Source organism: Mesoplodon bidens (assembly GCF_964165515.1).
Source record: "Mesoplodon bidens genome assembly, chromosome: 4".
In the NCBI taxonomy this organism is placed as follows: Eukaryota; Metazoa; Chordata; class Mammalia; order Artiodactyla; family Ziphiidae; genus Mesoplodon; species Mesoplodon bidens.
Genome location: NC_138160.1, coordinates 74,282,848 through 74,301,865, shown reverse-complemented (window position 1 = coordinate 74,301,865; position 19,018 = coordinate 74,282,848). Strand labels below are relative to the sequence as shown.

General features: G+C 38.4%; 1 protein-coding gene across 1 annotated transcript in view; it reads right to left on the bottom strand.

Moving 5' to 3' along the window:
* Positions 1-19,018, bottom strand: part of ADGRV1 (adhesion G protein-coupled receptor V1) — a gene marked incomplete at its 5' end in the record, with an annotated part of 521,373 nt that overhangs the window by 87,703 nt on the left and 414,652 nt on the right. The window contains one exon of the mRNA XM_081231559.1: positions 688-845. Within this exon, the coding sequence (XP_081087685.1) occupies positions 688-845 (158 nt within the window). The remainder of the gene's footprint in view (positions 1-687; positions 846-19,018) is intronic.

Here is a 19,018-nt window from a genome sequence, read left to right as displayed (position 1 = left end):
GTAGCCACTTATGAAGCTGTCTGGTCACATATGTTTTTAAACATTTGTCAGCACAGTCAGAACTCCACATGCAAAATACAGCACTCCCAAGCATTATGGAGGTTTGTGAAGAAGTCTCAGAATCTGAACGAAATGAACAGACTTCACAGGTTGAACACAGGTTGTTACTGCTTGAGTTGAAGAACACTTGGGGAAGCAGCTCCCAAAGGCTGTGAGTCATTTACTTGAATATTAATATCTTAGGGACAAAACTGGCATCGGAATAAAACCTGCAGAGCCCTGAAGAAAGAGAGATGTCAGGAAGTCTCAAGGAGCGGGAGAAATTGGAGAACTATAATTTAACTTATGGCTTCAGAGCTGAAAGCTGAGTCGAACCTCACTCCTTTTCTTTTTTTTTTTTTTTTTTGCGGTACGCGAGCCTCTCACTGTTGTGGCCTCTCCCGTTGCGGAGCACAGGCTCCGGCGCGCAGGCTCAGCGGCCATGGTTCACGGGCCCAACTGCTCCGCGGCATGTGGGATCTTCCCAGACCGGGGCACGAACCCGTGTCCCCTGCATCGACAGGCGGACTCTCAACCACTGCGCCACCAGGGAAGCCCTCACTCCTTTTCTTGATAAAGAATATTCAGTGACCTTTTCCCTCCATTAAAAGTCCCCATCTTAAAATACAAATACAGTTTCTTTCAAACCTGCAGCATTTGTTCTTCCTCTGAAGACATCATCATATGCTTTCCACTGTGGCTTCACCTGGTAGGCGTGGATGAACACCACAAATACTACCACGAGGCACATTAACGGAACAAGAGCTGCACTGAACAGAGCTGCATAGATGTTTGGGATGAAACACCTGGAAGAGACAAGAGAAGAGATAACTCAGCTTCAACACAAACATTTCTAAATGCACCATGCATTACATCACCGCTTTGTACTAGCTCTTTGTATCTAAATGTTGGCAAAAGCAACTTTCTGGCTTGCCAAATTGGAGCTCTGTTTGAGTAGAGGCTACATGACTAAATCTAACCCACTGCTTCACAAAGTAGGTTCCATGGAACATGCATATCCTGAGGTGCTCAGAAAACTTCAAAAAAGGTTACGGCCAAACAAATTTCAGAAACGCCTACTTGCTTTTCCAGCTCTGTCTTCTTCGTCTAATGAGACCACGGTTTCACTAGGGACCACATGAGGGAAGGTATTGTTTTCTTTTATCTTTTTAAACTTTTTTATTGAAGTATAGTTGTTGTACAATATTATGTAAGTTACAGGTGTACGATACAGTGATTCACAATTTTTAAAGATTATACTCCATTTATAGTTGTTATAAAATATTGGCTATATTCCCTGTGTTGTACAATATTCTCTTGTAGCTTACGTTATACCGAAGAGTATAACCTCTTACTTCCTATCTCTTTTATACCTAATAGTTCTACCCCTATATTGCCTTTCCCTTTTCCCTCTCCCCACTGGTAACCACTAGTTTGAAGAAGGTATTGTTTAAAGGCTAATTTGAGGGTTCCCAGGGCTCAACTCTGTAATTTCCACAATTTTGTTCTCTGCTTGAATGACAGTTTTGTCATTCCTAAGCTGTACATTTCCCTAGAGCCATTCATTCTCTTGAAAATGATGACAATTTTCCATTTAGAAGCTATACTGTATAACTGTATCTATTATTACTGGAGTTTATTTAGATCAATGAGGTTTAATGTAAACTTAACATTATTTATATATTTCGGTAATACTGAAATTCCATGGAAAATGGTCTTAGAGATGTAATTGGAAGATTTTACTCACGGGTTATAAAAATCATCTTGTTCATATAAAATCTTTCACAAAAAAATCTCAAAATGGAGGACTGTTAAATAGGTTCTCAGTATCTAAAATTGTGCTTCTGAGGTATTCTTATAGAGGACACACCTCCTACAACTTAAAATGGCAATAATACTTTATAAGAAATCTTAATAGTAGAGAATGTCTCTTGTGAAATATTTTCCCCAACTTCTCCATTTTTTTTTTTTTTTTTTTTTGCAGTACGCGGGCCTCTTACTGCTGTGGCCTCTCCCACCGCGGAGCACAGGCTCCAGATGTGCAGGCTCAGCGGCCATGGCTCACGGGCCCAGCTGCTCCGTGGCACGTGGGATCTTCCCGGACCGGGGCACGAACCCGTGTCCCCTGCATTGGCAGGCGGACTCTCAACCACTGCGCCACCAGGGAAGCCCCTCCATTTTTTAATACATAATATCTGCAAACCTAGACTGCAATATAGCCAAAAATAATGGATGCTGATAACTCAAGGAAAAAAATATAACTTATTAAGAAGAAAACCTCAAAGTCCAAACTATAGGTAATCAGGGGAAACACCCATTCTTGCAACTTGGGAAATCAGTCCCTTTGATTTTATGTTTAAAAAGAGATACGTTATTAAAGACTTTACTCAGATATTATTTCTAATTAATATGATCTGCTAAATGTATTCCTCAAGTAAACAAGACACATTTCAAGAGATATTTCAACACACATTCTGCATCTGCAAAGAGATGTCAGGATGATGAATTTCCTGGCTTTTAGAATTTAATTTGGACAGCATAAAGCCTGAATCCTTCCCTGTACACTCATTTGTATGCCATAAGACCCACATCTTGCAGGTAAAAGGCATGTGATTAAATAAAACAGGCAAACATTAATGGCTTTGATCTTGAATATATTTCTGCACTAAAAATAGGGGTCATGTTGGCTACTTGTTTTTATGTACATTGGCTTTAAATGATTTCTTACTGTTTTCACCTGAATTATGGATTCACTTCCACAGGCTGGCTTAAAGCAGCTTAGATAAACACAGACACTGACAAAGGAAGTCACATGGGCTTCAGTGTTTTATTTTTTATCTTGAAAAACGTCATCACAAGTCCATGTCAGGCTGTAAAATGGGGATAATTACCGAATCTACTGTGAGCTGTTTTAGGATAATAAACATTTTGTACACAGTGTTATGGCGTATAGGTTTGGCTCTCCACCATCTACACTTGCCGGTGGCTGGCCATGTTTGGTTCTCACCTCTCTATCTGAAGTGCTTTCCTGAAAACTTTCCTTTATTTTAGAGGAAAACATTTGCAAGGAGGACTTCAATGAATGCTGTGCGATCCTGGTCAAAAAATCAATTGGGCAAAGTGGACCTCTGGGAGGTTAGAAGTAACCAGTCACGTGTGCAGTGGCTTTGGGAAGAGGGGGAGAATTCCCAAGGTGTCACAGCTCTTCACAATCTCATTTGCAATTCTCCCTGTTTGTACAGTGACTTGGCCATGTTGGGCCATTCTTCCAGAGAAAGGGGCAGGAAAATTATCGAATCCTGAAGCAACCCTTTTCCCCTCTGTTTCTTCAGAGCCCTACAAATCATGGCCTCTCATTAGCATCGGGCTGGTGAGAGTGCCCTAAGTTTGTCCTCCACCTGGTCAGCATGGGGCCAGATCATGAATGAGGAGGGCTTGGGCCCCCAGCGCGCCTGCCCTGTTTGCAGCCCCTCCTGCCTTCCTCTCCTGCTCAGGTACTACAGTCCGGCAGGGGCTTCCCTCGCCCACTCCTGTCCAGCTGTGACTCCATCCCAGTCTCCCTCCAACAAACTCTCTGCCTTGTGTACTATCTCTCTTAGGGATTAGGGGGTCAGACAACTCTCCTGCAACAAACACTAACAACTGCAAATGAGACAGGGCTGAAAGGGTAACCCACAAGCGCAGGCCGCAGTCAGGGTCCCTACTCATGTGACTTGGGCCACGGAATGCAGGTGGAGCTGGCTATGTCATTCTACATTCTACCTTATATACTAACACTTCCTTGTTTTAAATACTCATTGAACTTTTCCTTTAAAGCTAATACGTATTCTAAGTTTCTGATCAATCTTTTCTGAATGGAATTTCTACTGATGTAGAATAAAACTTGCGACATACATTTAAAAGTTCCCAAGATAAATGAACTATACCCTACCCTTAAAGAAAAAAAAAGCCTCACTAACCAGAATTTTCTTTAGTCCAACTGACTAAGATGTACAGTACATCCAGGTAGTCTGAAGATTAGATCACATGAAAGTGATGTGGGGAGTTAGGAAACTGAATATCATGTTCAAAACAGTTTCTGAAGTAAGGCTGGGAACAAATTCTTGGAAAAACAATGTAATGTAAGAAACAAGCAGACTGAATACTATGCATACACAGGGCTGTGGAAGCAGCTGATTAACCTGCTGGCAACTATTGCTTCAAGGACAGCTGTGGCAGTTACCAGAAAATGAGACAAAGGCCATGTGGATTTGCTTTCTTAAAAAGGGCGAGGAAAGTTGTTCCTTGTAATTACTAGCTCAACCAGCTTCAAAGCATTTTGGTGACCCTTCTCTCTTTTGGTGTTAAATATTCTTTTGGGTTCTTGTAATCACATGACTAACTTTTGCTGTTCCCTTTTAAAGTTTCATGGGTAAATTTTCTTTCTTATTATAACCCTCAGACACTCCTACTTTATTTCAAAATCTTGCCAGGACTTCATCTTTTTCTCTATTTTAAGCCAGATGAAATGAGTAGATGTTGTTTCACTATCTTCAGTTTTTCCTCTTCAAGTCTACCCTGGAGCATTCACAATGCCTTATGTCACTTTCTCATTTATTTATTTTTTTAAAAAAATATTTATTTATTTATTTATTTATTTATTTTGGCTGCATTGAGCCTTCATTGCTGTGCCTGTGCTTTCTCTAGTTGTGGCAAGCAGGGGCTACTCTTTGCTGCGGTGTGAGGGCTTCTCATGGCGGTGGCTTCTCTTGTAGCGGAGCATGGGCTCTAGGCATGCAGGCTTCAGCAGTTGTGGTGCACAGGCTCAGTAGTTGTGGCTTGCGGGCTCTAGAGTACAGGCTCAGTAGCTGTGGCGCATGGTCTTAGTTGCCCCATGGCATGTGGGATCTTCCTGGACCAGGGCTCGAACCCGTGTCCCTTGCATTGGCAGGCAGATTCTTAACCACTGTGCCACCAGGGAAGCCCCTCACTTTCTCATTTAGTAAGATTATTATTACCCCCTCACCCCACCCCGCCCAGGTAGCTCTTTATATTTATTGAAGTGTTTCTACTTGTATTACCCAACTTGATTAAAAAAAATTATGTGGGTGGTATAAGGTATTTCAATTTTTTTAATTCTTGTATGAAATCAGCATAAGGAGGGGCTCAGAAGCAAAGAGTCCAGGAGAGACAAAAGCTTCACTTACAACTGCTAAAAATATTGGAAGAGATGCTGGGAACTCCCTGTACGTGAAACTGTAATTTGAGTCCATTTAAATTATATTTTAGAGAACAAGTTGACCCTGGCGCACTGGAGGACATGAAGCAATCCAGGCAGCTGACATGTGCGTTACATCTGGGTTACATAGGTAATGAAAAAGGAACTAGAATAATAGATGTTTGTTTCTAAGGTCTTTATAAGTACTTCTCCTCAACAAGACAATGATAATAGTTATGACTCATAGGCTCATGTGCCAACCTCCCCCAGGAGGGGAAATTTCTTTAATGATGGCACCTATGTCACAGTTACATTTGCCGCTCCAACCAGCTTTTTCTTTTCCACATGGAAACTCATGGTGATGCCCTACTTTATATGGGAAAAAAAGAGATGGTCTGTCAGTTTTATTCCAGAAATTTTAAAATGTATGATGAATCAAGAATTGTCCACTTATTGCAAACTGAGTTCTACTTTGTGTAGAAAGTACAATACATCAATGTACTGGCCCTATTAGTTGAAGAATACAGATGTTATTCATTATGTGGATGCTTATAAATAATATCTAAGCCAATACTTATGAGTTCAATATTCCTTTCCTTGCCCGCTCAATTTACTTTCTTTCCAAAGATGATGTTATTATCTAACACACACTTTTAGTTCACCTGTGAATTTATGTATGTTTGTATGTATGTATGCATGTATTTCTGTGTATATGTGTGCATTTCCTGTCACATCCAAAATGACTGGAGAGGTTTAGAGAGAGCCCTTTAAGCACATTCATTTTTTTCTCAGGAATAAATTTATGAAGACATTGGAGTGAAGAGAAAATAACTGCTTAATGAGCTGCAAGTTAGGAAAATAAACTCTTCTAGAAGTCCTTCTGTTGTACTGCATACAACTGAATTCTAAAATTCATTTTCCTTTAAACTCTAAACAAGAACAATATTAAGACTAAATTGCAGATAAGCCCTACAAAGTGAAATTTCATATTAGGATAATGTATGGACTTAGAGAAGGAGAGGAAGAGCAAAGTATTTTCTTAAACTGAATTAGCTAGTAATGAAAACAATCTTAAATATTACTACTACTGTTTCTACTTCTTCTACCACTACTAACAGTATTAGCAGTTATCATTTACTATGTGCCAGGCATGAAACTCAATCCTTACATGTATAATCACACATAAATATCACAACAGTCCCCTTAGCCTCATTGTACATATGGAAAAATGACACAAAGTATATGAGGTCAAATGCTATAACATAAATAGGCTCATTCTGCTACCCCTACAATTCTAAAATTATTTCACAATTCTAGCAAAGACATATTAGAGTTAGTAGGACAGTGTTTCCTTGAGGACTTGGACTGTAATTTTAAAAATATTTCTCCTAGTCCTTTGCATAATCAGACCCTTAAGAAATGTTTATTTATTTCACTGATTTTTAGCAGTCTTTGAAACCACTCACTTCTTAAAAAAGTAGGCATAGAAAATCCTGTATTTCCTGTGTGCTTAGTTTAATCAAAACCCAAGCAACATTTGTATCAGGTATGGTGCTGGACACGGAAGGGCAGATGAAGATGCCTAAGGCACAGTCCTTCCCATCAAGGAGATCATAGTTACAATAAGTCAATCTAATCTTCTATTCAAAGCATTGTTAATTCATCAGCATCATCAACACTACCTGGGAGTTTGCTATAAATGCAGAATCTCACACTCCATGACAGAGCTCCTGATACTACATTTTAACAAGATCCCCTCGTGTTTCATGTGCACATTGAAAAGTTGGAGAAGCACTCTTCTAGCGTACTCCTGAGGCATAAAGTAGCTTAAAGTAATTAACAAAATTAACTAATCTTTACATCTATTTGGCAGTGAAGACAAGTATCACCCCAAAAGGAGAATCAGGCCCAGAGATTTTGCAGCACATGGTGGTCACAGCAGCCTGAAGAACCAGAGAGAGAAAAGCAGCAGGAAGCAAAAAAGATAGAGAAGCAGAGATCCGTCATATTTAGAAGCCTGGCAATTAGCTTCTGTCACATTTAGAAGCCTGGGATTAGCAACCTGAACATTCTGGTTACAGAAAAGGAGAGAGAGAGAGAGCGAATAAAGTGAGAGAGGACACAAGCGATCTGCAGACCGGTGGAACAAAACAAGAAGGGGAGTGCTGGGCTGTGACAGGTGTGGATGGGAGGTAAATAATCCGCTGCATCTAAACAACCCTTGAAGGAATAAGGGTTCTGTTAGTTGTGGGCACAATAGACATGTTCCATAACTGCTGACACTGCTCAAGGGTTCTGGAAGAGCCTGTGTTCCATATACCTCTATCCTCACACCCCACCCACAGATCACCCAAATACAGGTGACTAGCTCTGAGATGGATACCTGACCCAAAGACAGCCATTCTTCTGGCTTGCCCCTGATTTATAACTTGGTGACTCTGCTCTAAACGTTGAGCTGAGCCAATCAGTTTTTTGCTCTTGAGAATTTCACATGGATAATTGCCAATTAGTGGTGGGCACTAGAACCATTCTAAGTTCAGGGCAAACAGCCATTTTGGAGTAAACACACAATGAATATAGAGTATAAGTGGATAGAAAAATGGCAGGGGGAGGCGAGGGTTGGGAGGGGCACTGAGATGTTCACCACGACAAGAAGTGAGACTCTGTGGCCCCTGAGAGATGAAGAGTGTGGTCTGGTCTTCAGCATTTTAATTCCAGGTCCTCTGAGGTCCAACTACACCTCATTTCCTGCCGATATCACTGCCATGTCTACCAGTTTTAGAGCTCAAATCTACTTCATGGTTAGCATTGCTATCTACTTCTATGCATTGACAAGTGATTAAAGAATCAGTCTCACCTTTTAGTATTTAAAATGTATCGACATGCTTATATTACTTGAAAAGATTGAGCTAAGAAAAATGTGGACATATCCAAGCAATACTGTTTCATCTACTTCAAAAGGAGCAGATATTCTGATTCACTGAATATTAAACTGCCTAAAATTTTGAAGTAGTCAGATATACTACATACACTAAAATGCAGCCTTGTACTGTACATAATTAGCTCATTAAAAACTTAAAGTATTAACAGCATAGAAAGGATTGATAAAAAACAGTCTTAAAACTCATGGTACCCCCCAATGACCTTTTGTTTTTGTTCTTTTTCCAAGAAACTCAAGTCTGAGCAGTCTGTCCCCTGATGATACTGTTGAAATCGGTCCAGTGGACAGTGCTTGTCGACTGCGCTCCAGGTAGGTTCCAGTGAATCAAGCCCCTTCAGAATTTAATCAGAATAAGGTCTGACTCGTTACTTTTTGCATGTACTAATGCTCTATGTCCTCATAAAACAAAACTGATAGGTACTGGAAAATGTCATTGCCCTAGAGCATTCAAAGGTGTCCTCCTTAACCTCTTGCTTACCAAGCCTCTGAATGGATGGCTAAAAAGTTTTTTTCTGACTAATCCTATCCCCTTCTTGTATCTGAAAAGGTGATAGAGGTGACCATGGGAATACAAGATTAAAGTCCAAGAAATATTTATCTTTTTGCACCCCCTATCTTCATTCACAATTGCAATTACGGACAACGATACTCAGAAAATACTCATTAACTGTAGTATCATAGACCAGCTCTAACAACCACCCAGTATGAACATATTAAGGGTGTGTAGATACCTTAAAACACATCTTTGATGTGCTAACCCATTACTCTGAAGACCAACATCCTTAAATATTTGTTCAGTAAAAAATTCAGCACATCAGATTGAACTGGACAGTGAGGAAAGCAGATTCAGGTGAGATAATCCCTCATCCCACAGGCAGGATGAAGTACCCATACTTTCTGATCTTAGATTGACGTTGGAGATACAATTTTTTATTGTTTGTGCTTTGAATCTGTGATTTCAATAAACTCAAAACATTTAGGGATAGTTTAGAAGAAGTTAGGGGCTATGTTTCATGAGAGCATAAATATCCTCTTCTTTTCCTGATCAAGACTCTGTAGACTTTGGAGTACTTCTCCCTCCACAGTCTTAGAACACACTTGTAGTGTTTCATTTAGAGCCCATGGAAATTATGAGAAAGGTAGAAGTGCATGTCTATGCTTACAAAAGTGTCACTGTGGCCACTCTATTAATGATATAGGTGTTTCAAGTGGCAAAAAATCCTGAGAGCAATGGTACTCATTTTTCAAAAGGGCAAAATCACTTGGTAGAAGGATAATCTAACTTTTAATCGACTATATACTACTGAACAGTAGCCACATTACACTGTCCGGAAGATTAGGCCCACAGATTTCTCTGGCTTTATGTGAAAGTTGCAGATACTCCAAGAAAAAGTGCCTAGAGCATTCCCTGTAGGAGTGAATGCTCAGTCATACCCACATCTTGTATCATTTATACTCACATTAACATTTATAACACATTGCAATAAGTAATGTTCCTAAATATTGACTTAAAATCACTAAGAAATTGTTAATTGAAGTTAGTCATACCCTGTTTAAAATACACTATACACTTCCTTGTGCTTTCTGTAAAATTTTAATCCTGGAAACAACAGTGTTAACTTTTAACTATTGAGAGAACAGGATAATGTTTAGTAGATGAGGTGATAACGTCAATTATTTCAAGGTCATTATGTCAAGTTGTAGAAAACATAGTTATGTCTCAACTCCAATACTCACTCTGTTGCTGAGTTCAATTCAATCTGATGTGCTGAATTTTTTATTGAACAAATATTTAAGGATGTTGGTCTTCAGAGTAATGGGTTAGCACATCAAAGATGTGTTTTAAGATATCTAAACACCCTTAATATGTTCATACTGGGTGGTTGTTACAGCTGGTCTATGATACTACGATTAATGGATATTTATTGAGTATTTTTATACCTCCTGCACTGTCACAGTTACAGCTGGAAACTTAGCAAATGTAAAAGGCATAACTTCTTCCCTGAAGGGTCTTGGAGCAAGAGAAGTACAATGTAAAAATGAGAGAACATTATAAAATCCCATAATACACTGCCAACATGTGAGGGATATCTAATAAATGCTTAAATGGTTAAGAAATACAGGCCAAAATATCTGGGGGAAAGGAGATAGAATTTATGGATTAATTTCAGAAAAGGAAAGTAAAACGGAAGCAAATGGAGGCCAAAATTCTGTCCACTCTAAGGGGAATCCCCAGCTTTGATGGGAAATGACACATTTCACTTTCCTTGAAGTTTTGAAATCTTAAGGATTAGATCATGCAGATGTAGAAGCAACGTTTGAAAGTCCGAAGTTGGAAAGTCTTACACTAGATACCAGATACATAGGTATAAAATGATTTCCTTTATGATTTATGTAGAGAACTTTCTCAAAAGAAAATGATGTTGCTATTGACAATTTATGTGCGGGAAGAAGGACAGAGGAGGAAAAAGTCTCTTACTGGATCAGGATAATACTGCCTACAAAAAAAAGAGTGTACCGTTAAGAATGAAGGCTCTGGAAGCAGACTGTCTGAAGTCAATCCTAGGTATACCTTTTACTGACTCTGTGATCTGGGCCAGTATTGAGCTTCTCTATACCTCAGTTTCCTAAAAAATAAAATGGAGTGAACAACAGCATCTGCCTCATAAGAGCGGAGTGAGAACTGAATGTAAAGCTCTTGGATGGGAGCCTGGAACACTGTAGGTGCTCAATAAAGATATTTATGATTATATATATGTATATCATCTATTACTAAGCCCCAAATCCTCTTATGTCTATACAAGACTTAACCTGTATTTGAATAAAAAGAATTTGTACTGTTCTTTTTTTAGTACAGAGGGAAGTGTGAACACCTAGCACCTTTTTTATCTGTTAGAGAAAAGTGCTGAATAGTACGAGTTTAACGATAGAAAAGTCTTTAAACTGGGGTAGTCAGGGAAGACTTCATGGAAGAGGTGGGATTTGATAATCAGCTTTTTCCCTCTGGAATTCCTTGCCAATCAGCAGATACTTAGTGTGATTTAGTCATGCAAATAAGATGATCTGCCTTTGTCCACAGAGGCTCTGCAAGAGGGGAAAGAGGAAAACTTTCCCCTTGCAGCTTTTCCACATGACTCATCTGTGTTTCTGCAAAACCAGTTGTTAAAACTTGGTTCCAACTTGAAAAGTCAAGGTAATTATGGGTCGGTCATTCAAAAAGAGGTAGGTAACCCTCAAGGAAGTCCAACATAACATTATTGCACTGCCACAGGCTGACAAACAGGCCTGGTCCAGAAGTGTCAGCAGCAGGAGACAGAGCTGGGTTCAGGGGCTTCTCTAGGCATTTGAACAGATGGTTTCTTACCTGCTGTCCTCTAAGGAGAAGGCAAACAGTTCTGGAGGGAAAAGGCCAATTAGCTGATGGTTTTCTAGAAGAGGGAGAGTTTCAAGCCACTGGGAAGCCCACAGTCTGGATGGGGTGACTGCTGAAGGACTCCCAATGTTGACTATCAGAAAGCAAGGCATTGTGAATGTCCCATCAACCTGACCCGTCCACCAGAAAGATAACTGTACCTCCTCCTTTCACGAAGGCATTTTTTCTTCATAGAATCTTAAAACTAGAAGAAATAATAAAGGTCATTCCACCCTCCCTCTAGCTGTATGGGTGAAGAACCCAAAAACCAAGGACTTCTGAGGCCTGCCCAGAACCTGACTGTCTAAACTCCTAAGTCGGTGTTCCAAATGAGGGTCCAAAGCATAAGTCAGACTCAAGAAAAATAACCCCAATGTTTTCAGGGGCCATATTCTGCAAATAATCTAAAAATTCCTTTTTTAGGAAGTGTCCCCAGTGTTTTATTTTACCTTGCATATGAATTCCCAGGGGCTAGGGGACTACTAAATAAATCATAGAATGAAACAATAAACATGCATATTTCTGAATATAATACTCAATAGTAGTGACCCAAGCAGCTTAGACCTTACTTATCCCTCTCATGGAAGTTTTTAATGACACCACATATTAAGTTTTTGCAACATATAAATATTCATACAAAAGAATAAATATCATTTAGAGATATAGCAAAGATAGGAAAAAAGGCCAGTGAATCCAAAGATATGAAGAAAGGGCAGTGAATGGCACTCTGTCATTCATAAGCTCCTCTCCCACTGAGGAACTTCCCACCCTCCAAAAAAAATTGGCTTCAGTTGAATTAATACTTTATCCTAAGGAATTTATTTTTGACAACAGGATGTTCCTGTTATTTTCAAGTCCTGTACTTTCAACAACAGGATTTCAGGGCAGTGAAATGAAATGGGAACAGCAGAGTAATATTAATTTCTGAGCATAATCATGAATGTATGAGAAAAACCCAAATAGTCCAAAACCTGTCTTAAAAAAATTAAGGCTATCTCCTTCATGAATTTTCTGAATTTCTTTTAATTAGAAAATATCATGATTTAACATGCAGTAAAGATTTTTTTTTTGGCTAAAATTCTTAACTTTTTCATTGTAGCCAAACTTCTTAAATGTAGATCTGGGCCAGCTAAAGTCTTGAAAAACTTCCCTTTATGATGGTATACTAGTGTATTCTCTTCTTTATTTCTTATTCTCTCTTTCTTCAAATGAAAGTTCCATGTGCCACAAAATGGAAATAATTTTTAAAACATGCTGAAAATGCAAGAGTGTGATATACATGCTGTCTGGGAGGGTATCATGTACTTTTATGATAAAATCTTACCAAATGTCAAGACTGTTCTTGACCAAATGTCACGGCCTATTACTCAGGTGTGTGGCGAGAGGAGTCAGGAGATATTATCTCCTCTAAATCAAACACTTGCTTGAAGATTCTGCTGCCTGTTATCACTAAAAACAGAGACTCATCTAACTGGCTTTGATTATGGGTGAAAATGCATCAAAACCCACTACTGTCTGGGACATTCTAAATGGAAGACAGGAAGAATATGATGATTTCACAAAACAGGGAGTGAGAAAGTGAAGTGCTTACAGATGTGGACTCTGAATCAGATGGGCCTGGCTTTGAACCTCGGCTGCTACTTAATAGCTGTGTGACTATGGGCAAGTGAAGTTACCTCTCTGAGCTTCAGTATCCTTGTTTATAAAATATGAATAAAATCTATTTTTTTCATAAATGTGTTATAAGAATTAAATTAGATTAACTTGCTTAAAGTGCTTAGCACAATGCCTAGCATGTGGTAAAGACTCAATAAAGGACAGCCGTTACCATTCACTTTAGCACGTGAATTGGTTAAATTACTTTGCTGAAACACTGTAATGTGAACTTGTGAATAGAAATTATATGTGGCCTTTAACTGTATTCAGATTGTTTCATGTATTTGGTTAATATCACTGACTTTTTTTGTCATAGCAAGCTTATCCACAAAGTCATCATCACCTATAGCCCAAGGTCCAGCACCATTTCTCAGAAGAGCAAGCATTTCCTTTAACACCCATAGCAGTGACTTGAATCAAAAAATTAAAAATAGTACTACCATATAACCCAGCAAGAATTCTACTTCTGGGTATTTATCCCAAGAAAATGAAAACAGTAATTCAAAAAGATATATGCAACCCAAAGTTCACTGAAGCATTATTTACAATAGCTAAGATATGGAAGCAACCTAAGTATCCATCGACAGATGAATGGATAAAGAAGTGTGGTGTATATATACACACACACATACACATACAATGGAATATTACTCAACTATAAAGAAGAAATCTTGCCATTTATGACAACATGAATGGACCCAGAGGGTATTATGTTAAGAAATAAGTCAGACAGAGAAAGACAAATACCATATGATTTCACTTATATAGGGAATCTAAAAAACAAAACAAATGAACAAACATAATAAAACAGAAACAGACTCATAGAAACAAAGAACAGCTGGTAGTTGCCAGGCACGGGGAGTGGCTGGGTGAAGTAGGGGAAGGGGATTAAATGGGGCAAACTTCGGTTATAAAATATCAATAAATAAGTCACAAGGATGCAATGTACAGCATAGGAAATATAGGCAATAGTATTGTAATAACTTTGTATGGTAGCAGATGGTTATTAGATTTATTGTGATCATTTTGTAATGTATAAAAATATTGAATTACTACGCAGTATTCCTGAAACTAATATATAGTGTAAGTTAATTATAAAAAAATTAAACAAAAAAATGTTAAGGGGGCTTCCCTGGTGGAGCAGTGGTTGAGAATCCGCCTGCTGATGCAGGGGACACGGGTTCATGCCCCGGCCCAGGAAGATCCCACATGCCGTGGAGTGGCTGGGCCCGTGAGCCATGGCCGCTGAGCCTGCGCGTCCGGAGCCTGTGCTCCGCAATGGGAGAGGCCACAACAGTGAGAGGCCCGCGTACCACAAAAAAAAAAAAAAAAAAAGTTAAGGCTCTGGGTCGATATTTAGTCATTTGAAAGCTAAGACAGACATGCAATCTTTAAAAAATATATGTTTAAATCTTCAATTGGTACTGCTGAGGTAACCCAAAATTGTTTGCACTAAATCCTAGGTTTAAAACCACAGAAAGGTCAGGTGTGATGAAGTCTTCATGTTGGGATGTAGATTGCCTAACTGCTTAGGGATGTGTTTCCCTATGGTTGCTGTTTTGAAGGGTAAAGGAACACATGCCATCACAGTGGTCTCCTTTGTTATGACTAAGCTGTTATTTTCACAGCTATGTTACTGTCCTTGGAAGACATTTTCTTTGGCAGCTGAGGCAGCTTTGTAAATAAGCTGCCTATCATGTTATTTTAATACCTGGGTAATAGTAAATAGCATTCTCAGGGTGTTTTTTTCCCCTACTTTCCTCCTCAGCAAAGAGGTACTGGACCCTCTTTATGCTTCTTTATTATTCCTATAAAATACGAAAGTTTAACTAATGTTCCTAAAAGTGTTTTAAGTAGTTTATAAAGACATATAATCTACATAATATAAAATAAAAATGGGAGAAACGAGGCAAATAAAAAATAAACGAAGACTGCATCAGGAGTGGGGTATCAAAGTACTATTTGCTAAAAATGAGCTATACATTCATTCCAGTGTGCTTTTTCCAGCAGATGTTTCAGAGGCATGCACACACACACACAGTAGTTCAAGAGAAGTACAACTCTTTCCAATATGAGAGCAACATGGTTACTGTGTCATACAATGGTCAATGTTCTTGCTACATGTTACAATGTTCATGTTACATGACTACTATTCATTCATTCAACATACACCTACTAAGCAAAAACTATGTGCATTCTATTTGCCATGCTATTCATCAGTGATGAATAATACATGCCTCTTGACCTGGAGAAGATCAGAGTCTACAGTGGAGAAGAGGCTCGTGCCAAATTTTATTGCAACGTGTTAAATATGATAGCACAGCCACCTGGAGGGTGGCGGGAGCTCAAAGGAAGGCGTGAGCTATTGTGTGCAAGGGGAGTTGAATGGTGAAATCATATTTGCCAAGAAAGAAAAGAGATGAGAATTGAGAAGAACATTTGTTACTTAAGTCACCTGATAGGAAAATGATTTGGACAGTCTTGGGAGAGCCATACTCCCTTTCCCGGACAATGGCAAAGAAAAGGCAATGCTCAAAAACTTCTCAGCTTTGTTTCCTGTTGCTTCAGGAATCATCTGTGCTCTTAAAAAGGAAGCATGGTCTGAGATTTTCAGGAAGACAACATAATTATGATTAATCTTTGTTCCTCTGGGGCTATAAAACTTTCAAGGCCAAGGATTTGTGTATAGACCCTGATTTGGGCATATGCAGTGACCAAAATTAATAACTATATAGAATTAAAACAGAGGCTTGATTGGTCCAAAGATACAAGAACTGTGTATTTTACTAATTTTAGAAAAAAGGCCCAGAGTAAAAGAGAGACATGTCATTTCACAACCCCTCCAATACAGTTTGTGTGAAGGATAATTATGGAAGAAAGTTCAAGAGAACTGCCATATAAGAATTTCAAAAGAAGCCCAGACAATCCAGAAATCACAGCAGCCTCAGGAAGGAAGCAGTTACTGAACCAATGCTCTCTTCTTAGGACCTTTCAACCCAATGGACATGACAAGATGTGATCCATAAGATCAAAGCTGAGTGGAGGGGGCTTGGGAAGTGGAGTAGGGGTATAATTCACCACCCCTTGAAAAATTCCACTTGTGTTAGCTGAAAACTAATCCAAACTTAACAACTGAAGAATGTACTAATATTGGATAAAAAGTAGCAAACTGAAGAACATTGAAGAAGCAATATTTCTGGAGGGAGAAGAGGCCTTTGATACTGCTTTCCCCCCCTCCATATCTTTTCAAGGTAAATTTGTCCTTGATTGCTAAATAAAAATTTTTCCTAAACTATAACTGGAATCTGACATAGACATCTTTAACAAGTCACAAGATATTTAAAATGCTAGGTCTAAAAGCTAGACTCTCCTGATAGCCTAAAAGAAGTGTCACCATCAGCATGTAAAGCATCTATCTTGTAAAGAAATATGGCAGAGCTTCTCCTGTATGTCAATGCTTTTAACAAAAACAGAGTATAAAATACTACAGTCCATCTAATAAATGCAATTACTATGCAATTTTGAAAAGTTAGATTCTAAGATGCATCTTTTTGAGGAGAAAGGATTAAGAAAATAAAGAGGCTATCAGCCTATCACACACACAAATATCAGATGTCTTATGCTTTGTAACTCTTTTTTTTTTTTTTGCGGTACACGGGCCTCTCACTGTTGTGGCCTCTCCCGTTGCGGAGCACAGGCTCCGGACGCGCAGGCTCAGCGGCCATGGCTCACGGGCCCAGCCGCTCCGCGGCATGTGGGATCTTCCCAGACCGGGGCACTCCCCTGCATCGGCAGGTGGACTCTTAACCACTGCCCCACCAGGGAAGCCCTAACTCCCTTTCTTTAATCCTTGTAAAATCTCACTGCAGAGGTCCTGGTGTTAATATTTGCATTTGCTTAGAGTTCTAAGTGGAGCACTATCTCTAGCCTTCTTTGATATTAATTAAAAAAAAAAAAAGAAAAGAAAAGCCAACAAGTTGGTTCAGTAGTTTAAGTGTCATCTTTATCAAATGAACAGTGCCAAGACACCAGTCAAATAAAGATCATGAGTAGTTCTCAGTCTATGGTTTGGTAAACTGTTTAGGATATTATTTCATCTTTTATAAGAAAGAAGCTTGTATAAGCCAAACATAAAGCAAATTGCTAATGAAAATCATAATGAGCTTCTCATCATTATAAAAAATTCATTTACTATAAAGATGAGGATGCTGAATATAATTTTCAGAAGTCAAATTTATTTAAAACACGCATTTAATCAGTATCAATATTTAAGGGTTGACGTTCATACACTTAAAAGTCAGGTTTGGCATTTCTGGGTGTGATATGAGTCCTTTCAGGGTTTTTGGATTCCATCTCCTCCTGTATTAGGTACTTTTGCACACAACCTTTAGTTTAATCCTCATGACAAATCCATAAGACTAGCAGTGTTTTCTCCATTCTTTTCATTTAGTGAGTACTTACTGAGCACCTATTAAATTCCAGAGACTGTTCAAGGCTCCAGGACTAGAGCAGTGAATAACCACAACAAAAAGTCCTTGCCCTTCTGGAGCTTACTTTCTAGTGGATACTGCTTTTTCTTAATTCTTTGTAATCAACCTTGTCCTGAGCTAAGTTATTAGAAAGAAATTAAAAAGTAAAAACTTCCTCTTAGACCACAACTGGAATCTGACATGGATACCTGAGAGAAAGAAAATATGAAAAAAACTCATTCAAATAAATAAATAGATACTACATCTGATGGTGATAATACCATGATGGAAAATAAAATAGGATAAGGTCACTAGGAAGTTCTGGGAATTACTAATACTACATGAAAGGGTCAGAGAGATATATCTCAACTGAGATATGAGATTTTTCTATAAACAAATCAGTGAACTGAATGTCTCTTTCAAACAACAGGAAAAGATAGTAATATTCCAGTATTATTACCAACATGTTGTTGTCCTGAACAAATTAATGCTAAGTCTTGAAATGGCAGAATATCACCCAATGAACACCTTACTCTACTGGAAAAAAATCCTATCAATCACTTTATTTCTAAAACATAAAGATCCTCATTGTCACCATATGTACCCAAATGGGTATGGTTAATTATTTTTCTAATTCTTTATCAGGAGGATCTGGAGGAGGACATCTGGAATTCTCCCTGACAGGCCAGCACGTGACCCATGTCAGTAAAATAGTTGCACTGACTATCTGGTAAGTCTACAGATTTATATGAGGCATTTCGAGATCTCATACACTGTATTGTTTTTTCACTTACAGTCAGTTTATATCTTTTGCCTAAAGCATTCTCCCTTCAAAAATAATCAAAAGACACTGGTGATTCGAACCTTAAATTTGCCTGAGGGTGACATTTTTTCTATCTTATTAGAATCCAATTCATTTGATTATAGTCATCCCTTAAGTCTCAGTATTTGCCTAAGCACAAGCTATCCAGTAAATACTTTGAATAATAGTATTTGTTACAAGTCTGCATTAATACATAGGGCAACAAGTGTCCATGTGGCCATTTGATGTAGTATGCATGTATTTACCTAGTTATTTAATTTAGTTCATTTTGGAGTAACTGTGATTATTTTGTGCTTTAGAGAATTCTGATAGAAAGATCCATATATCTATAGAAATGTACTCTAATGTAAATATCCTTTTAACACAAAATCTTCATTTATTGTGTCATCAAATATTTGTTGAGCACCTACTATATATATATATATATATATATATATATATATATATATATATATATATATATATATACCAGACACCATTC